General features: G+C 55.2%; 2 protein-coding genes across 2 annotated transcripts in view; both read left to right on the top strand.

Annotated features, from left to right (window-relative positions):
- The window catches only part of LOC127749557 (uncharacterized), a 17,625-nt gene extending 14,246 nt beyond the window's left edge, over positions 1 to 3,379 (top strand). Inside the window, exon 2 of the mRNA XM_052268195.1 lies at positions 3,307 to 3,379. Within this exon, the coding sequence (XP_052124155.1) occupies positions 3,307 to 3,379 (73 nt within the window). The remainder of the gene's footprint in view (positions 1 to 3,306) is intronic.
- A 2,339-nt stretch (positions 3,380 to 5,718) lies between these two features.
- LOC127749556 (uncharacterized) overlaps positions 5,719 to 6,463 on the top strand; it is a 5,791-nt gene continuing 5,046 nt past the window's right edge. Inside the window, exon 1 of the mRNA XM_052268194.1 lies at positions 5,719 to 6,224. Within this exon, the coding sequence (XP_052124154.1) occupies positions 6,034 to 6,224 (191 nt within the window). The 5' untranslated portion in view covers positions 5,719 to 6,033. The remainder of the gene's footprint in view (positions 6,225 to 6,463) is intronic.

Genomic DNA, 6,463 nt, shown 5'->3' with positions numbered 1-6,463 from the left:
AGGCAGGCAGACGTGGAGATGTGCGAAATAAAAACGTGAGAAAAGAAAGCAGGAAGCTCCGACGGGGCTCAAGCTAATTTCGCACTTGGCAAACACTACAAGGCAATTTCTCACCGTAGTGTCAGATAGGTTTCCGACGCGGGGCACCGAGGTAAGTGCAGGAGGTGCGGCTGTGGGCTTGCAATGGGGTTGGATGGGAGCGCTGATACAGACAACAAACACTCACAAGTGACATAATTTAACAACTATTAAATTCCTGCAAAGCAATGCTTCGCAAAATTGAGAAGTATTTAGAAAGCGACGCTTTGCAATTGCGAAGCAAGACCAGCAATGCTTTACATGCTAAAGTATCGCTTTGCAGTTGCAAAGCATCGCTGTGTAAGTGCTTCGTAAGTGCTCCGCAGTTACAAAGAATCTAAATCGTGCTCAAGTCTGCAAAGCATTGCCTTGCGGGAATTCAAGAGTGCTCTAAGACAAGCAGGGACACTTTTTGTCCATTACAAGATGCGTCTGTAAGTACATCTTTCAATATGCAATTTTGATTCCTGAGTAGAAGCAAAGTTCCGAGCAAATTGATATCTCTTGCTTGACAAACTTTTTTTTGTCCGCAGCTGAAGACACAAATTTGTCAAACCGGCTACAACTCACACAGCAAAAAGAATTTGCAATGCGAGTTACTTTGCAGCTTGCAAAGAATTTTCAACAATTCTTTTCAACACGAACACAAAGCTCGAATATCCTTTGCACCTTTGGAAATAATCTAGTTTGTAAGCATTTTACAGTGCAGGATTCAAAATTGCATGGAGTCAACTCCTGTCCCCGCCCATGGCGGAGTCGGCTTCGCGGCTTTCAACGCCTCGAAGACGGTGTCTTAGAAAATCTCAGAGCTTGCGCATGGCAAGTCCTCCTCTCGGGTGAACATCAGTATTTTTGTAGCGAAAAAACGAGTATACGGCCTTCGGTCCGTTTGTCGTTTCTGAGCCGCAACGCGAAAGGACGTCACAGGAGTCTCGCTCGAGTTGCTCTGTGTTGGGAAGGGGGGGGGGGGTAGGGGGTAGGTGTGAACCGGCGGGCTCAGGCTCAGCCAACAACACCTTGAGCAAGAGGGTGCGGCGGGCCTACCGACCCCCTGCCGGCGCGGCCCCGGGCCCCATGGCCCCATCCCAGTGCCCAGTCACATTGAATTATTTTCCCCCAGTTTCGAGCGTGCCAAGTAGGGGGTAATTTGCGGCCCAGGGGCCGAAGGTACACGGGGAGAAACATCGCTTCTTTGCCCTTTGTCTGATCGCGGCGCAGCTGCGAGTTTCGCATGTGGTAGTTTGGTTCTATATCTAGGTGACGGATTTATTCTCACACGAATCATCTTAAATTACGAAATGTTCCAGTTTCCCCTACATTTTTTTACCTGATTGTATTTATCATTTACTGGTCATAATTAATCATTTTCTGACCAGAATTTTGTTACGAGCGCTGGGAGCGCGGGACGACCCGAGACGTTAACATCGTTGCCATTGAAAAAAAAAAAAGAGAGAGAGAGAAAGAAGAATTACTTGTCAGAACTAAGAACTTAGCTGGGTATAGACAATGCGAATTTCACCGTAGCCAATTGGTTGCTAGAGACGAGACGAGCTCACACTAAATGGAAAAGGACAATTTTGTTTCTAGGAGAGATGCGTTCTTAAGCACATCTCTAGCGGATGCAAATTTGCACGTAAATTAGATACAAAGAAAGTCATTTGTACCTAGTCTCAGTACAAGTTGTAACATTTTAGATACAAATTTGCATCCGCTAGAGATGTGCTTAAGAACGCATCTCTCCTAGAAACAAAATTGTCATTTCAACATTTAGAGTGTGCTGCTGGAACCAACCGGTCTGCTCTGACTGCGAAGAAACACCCAATAAGTTGTCAGAACGAAACGCGGTTGGTGCCAGAGGTGAGCATCGGGCGGTCCGCAGTCCCGGTAAGGTGGCAAGCGAGTCCCGGTAAGAACCGACAAGGTTCCGAAAACGACAGGTGCGAGTGAGACGCTCGCTCCGGCCATAGCTCCGTCTCACTCGCCTGTCGCTTTCGGAACCTTGCCGGTTCTTACCGGGACTCGCTTGCCACCTTACCGGGACTGCGGACCGCCCGATGCTCACCTCTGGTTGGTGCCTGCAGCTACAGATTCGCTGCCGCAACGAACACTTGTCTCTGGCAACCAGTTATTAGATGCCGCAACAAATTTCTTGTCTATGTGACAAAATCATCTAATTAATTACGCCCACGACTATTTTTTTCCGTGGTGCATATGCATAGGCCGGCGCGAACCTGAAATGCGGAGGTCAGCGGAATGTTGAAAAGCTTGGACGGCGGAGCCGTGTGAGCTGGAAAGAGTTGCGAGTCCGTCGTCCTGCGAGGTGGCAACGCCTCCTGCACCACCAGTAATAGAGTGTTGGTTTGACCCTCTGTAAACCAGAACCCACCCTTTAGAGAGTCCAAAAGTGCCCACATCTAGGACTCTAGCCAGCATCACCATTCAATTGTTAAACTGAATCTCACCGCATGTGAAGCAAGAAATATAGTCCACTCACTGGATCAGAATTTCCTGTCTATTTCTATTGTGCCCCCACTTCAGAACGTTCTCTTGCCCGGCTACTTGGGCGCTCTGGGTGGGCTGCGGTCTTCACGCAGCCGCTTGGCGGGTTGGCCTACACAGCGCCCAGTAGGCGCTATCCTCGGTGCCTCGTGAAACGCTCATTGTGAGGCCAGCTTTATCCTGATCAGAACGTTTCCTGGTCAGAATTTAACAGTTTCTGCCTATGGGGTATCAGAAAGGATACCTTGCCACACACATTTGTGACTTACTACTTGCCTCCCCCGCGCTCCGACAGCATTCCCCTTGGCTCTCGCTGATGGCATGCCACGCTTCAGTGGAGAATATATAGGCTAGCGGCCTCCCATCCCGTACTGCCCGGGTCCGCCGTCTCTGCTTGCTTATCTCAATAGAACGTAGTGTTCTGTGTGCAACAAGAAAGAAATGTTCACTACTCTCCATACAGGCAGTGACTCAATTGACCCTTTTACCCAATTTTCCGAGAAAAAAAACATTAGCCCAACATTTAAAGGGTGCAATTAGAGCCAGTCCGACGCATCCTACGAACAAAGTTCGATCTCCCGGTGCGCCGTTCAACACTGTTCGATCTCCGGGCGCGCCGTTCAACACTGTTCGATCTCCTTTGCGTGGTTTGCAGCGAGGTGGAAGTTCAAACGCCTCTTACGTCTGTTCGTCAAGATCATTGGCCCAATGTGTTGTGTAATCTTTTAGGATCACATATAATTTATTGGAGAATCGTTTCTTTCAATCAACAAAGGCTGCTTTAAAACAAAGAAATTCTTAAATCAATATAGATTCAAAGAAATGTTTTTGAATCAAAGCAGCCTGTTTTGATCCATGGTGGGCCTTCTTTGGTTTAAAGATATTTTTCAATTTAAAGAAACAATCTTCTTTATTTCAAAGAAATACATTTTTATTCCATGAAAAACAGCTAAATTGAATTTTCTTGGATTTGAGGAGATCGCTGCTTCAAATCTATATCTAAGAAACGATTCTTTGGCTTGAAATATAATTTTATTCTTTTCTTTGATTCAAAGAAATAAATTTGAATCAAGGAAACCCTTTCTCTAAATTAAAGATGACTGCTTTGATTCAAAGCAGTTTCTTTAAATTAAAGAAATGCCACAAATTAAAAACTGATTTCAAATCAACGAAACGATTCTCTGGGTGTAGTTTCCCTTGAAGAGAATTACCAACGAAGATATCACGGTTTGAAGCCGAAGGTGCAAATGAAAGCTGAAAAGGAGATCGGACAGTGTTGAACGGCACGCCCGCCCGGAGATCGAACTTTGTTCGTAGGATGCGTCGTAGTGCAGAACCTACATTTTGCCTAGCATGGGTGTACGGGAGCAACATAGCTGTAGATGCAACCAAACCAACACGGCCACAAATCTGCTTTCCGAACAGACTCGGCAGCTCCAGCACCGTCCAGAGCTCTAGACCCGACGTCCACTCCCCCCGCCGCCGCCGCACCGGACCGGCGCGCTGCCGGGTCCCTAACCCCCCGCGGCGCTACAGGGATAGCCCGTAGATGAGGGAAGGGGCGAGGGGGCGGCTAGTGACGCATAGAAAAGTGCTAAATTTAATAGGAGCCCCACGGGCCGGCCGGGCTGGGCGATACCCCCCGAGCCTGGCCCCCCGTGGGGCTGCGCCTGCTGCGCCTGCTGCGCCCGGCCCTCAGAGGGCGCGGGGCACGCGGCCGGGCCGGCGCTCCCGCTACCCCGCGCCGCTGCCGCCGCTGCCAGCCGCGACGGTACCCCGCGCCCTCGACGGGGAAGGACCACCCCGAGGTAATGGACACGTCCGCCCTGAACAGCTGCGCGCCCGGTGTTTGTTTGTCCCGTTACGGTGCACAACGGGGCCGCGAGTGGCACACAGTGTGTGGCACACACGGGGAGAGGGCAGGGCACGCCCGCCACCCCCGCCACGCCAACGTGTTCGGCGAGCGGAGTCACGAGTCACGCTCTTCGCAGTGCATACAGGGGAAGCTAAAAGAGGTGACGACACCAGTGCCCGCGATGGCCTCTTGTCCTGGGGTCCGCGCCCATGTGCGAGCCCTCCTCGGCCCGGTCCCCGGCCCCTCCAGTGCGACCGCTATGGCAGCGCCGACCAAAAGGTCTCCTCTCCTCCGTCCCCGCCGATAGTCGCTTCGACGCGCAGCTCCGGTCGGCAACAGGCCGATCGAAGCCCCAGAAGGCGTGGAGTAGCATGGCGGGGCGGGGCGGGGCGGAGCGTGGCGGGACGTGGCGGTGGCAAGCGAGGCCGGGGCGACAAGCAGGCGCGGCGGCCACAGCCGGGGTCGTCGCCGAGCCACTCGAGGCCGTCCGAGCCGAGCGGCACACAATGAACGAACGGCCGGGAATCAATCGATTCGGTCACCGAAAAGCAAGAGGCGGTGGAGGGGGAGAGGCAAGAATGTAACGGTGCAGGAACACTTAACACATAGAAAGACGGTGTGAGACAACGAGACCCTGACCCTGCCCACCTGCAGAATCGGAGGACGCTGGGAGGACGACATGACATAAACCTCTGTCGCGGTTGCTCTCTGCCCCGCCCCGCCCCGCCACCACGCCGCCACCCAACGCAGCGCCCTCGCCTCGCGCCGCCAGGTGAGGCGGGCAGGTCCTTCAGGCTGGCCGGGCGCCCCGCGGTCCTCGCGGGCGGAGCCGGCGGACGGGGGTGGCACTGCTACGCTCGGCGCCTCCTCCGCGCCCCGCCCTGCCCCCGCGGTTTATTTTAGTCAAATGATGTTGCCGCCGGGCGCTTTGCCGTACCGCTACAAGGAGGTACCGCGGAGGGTGGCTGAGGGAGGGGTTACGTCGATGACGGACTGCCCCCCGTCTGACGTTTCCCTCTCAATCCGAACGAATAAAAGTCGCAAGTCGCCGCCGACAAGAGATGCGTCGTGCGGTGCGACGTGCGGTGTGACCTCCCCCGCTTCGTCAATCTCAGTGACATAGACATACGTCATCGTCATGGAGGCGCCCTTCTCCGGCAACAGGTTGCTTCCGCCGCGGCTCCGCGGGGGGCGCGCTGTCCTCGCCCCGCCGCCGCCGCCGCCGTGGGGCCGAGCCGAGCCACGCGCCGCGCAGGGCCGAGCCGAGCCGAGGCTCTCCACGCACATGTGCCCCGCCAGCCCGCCTGTCCTGTCGACCCGAGCAGCTCCTGCCGAGCGAGCCGAGCCGAGCCTGGCGCCCAGTCCGTCTGAGGTCTGCCCCCGCTGAGAGCCGCTGCCGCCGCCGCTGCCGCACGACGGGACGGTCACAGCACAGCGACGAGGCGCTCTAGCCGGGAGGAGTCGAGACCCTCGCCGCGACCCTCGAGCACACGGCCGCCCTGCCCGCCCCCGCCCCCGCCGCGCCACGCTGCTCCCCGTTCGGACACGGCAGTGAAAGTGCATGGTGAAAGTGATAAGTGTGTGATGTGAACAAGTGAACCATGGCGGACCAGCTGACTGAAGAACAGATTGCCGAGTTCAAGGAGGCCTTCACGCTCTTCGACAAAGATGGCTCGGGCTCCATCACGACCAAGGAGTTGGGCACCGTCATGCGCTCGCTCGGACAGAACCCCACCGAGGCCGAGCTGCAGGACATGATCAACGAGGTGGACGCCGACGGCAGCGGTAAGCAGTGCGGGGTGGGCCGGGACCACCCGGGTCTCGAACCACACGAGCCCCGATGCCACAGTGGGGCGCCGGGAGAAGGGAGGGGGGGGGGCAATTTGATGGGTCGCCGTCCACCGCAAAAGTCCCATCATTGGTGGCATTGCTGCACGCAGACAGCTGCTTGGGGCTGCCTGGGGGCGAGTGGGGGCCGTCCAGTTGGCTGTCGCCAGAGCAGAGCACTTGCCCCTCCCTGTCGCCCTTCAC

This window comes from Frankliniella occidentalis, unplaced genomic scaffold, assembly GCF_000697945.3.
Source record: "Frankliniella occidentalis isolate FOCC.00 unplaced genomic scaffold, Focc_3.1 Scaffold65, whole genome shotgun sequence".
Classification (NCBI taxonomy): Eukaryota; Metazoa; Arthropoda; class Insecta; order Thysanoptera; family Thripidae; genus Frankliniella; species Frankliniella occidentalis.
Note: the sequence above shows the minus strand (reverse complement) of the source record. Positions and strands in the feature narration are given on the sequence as shown.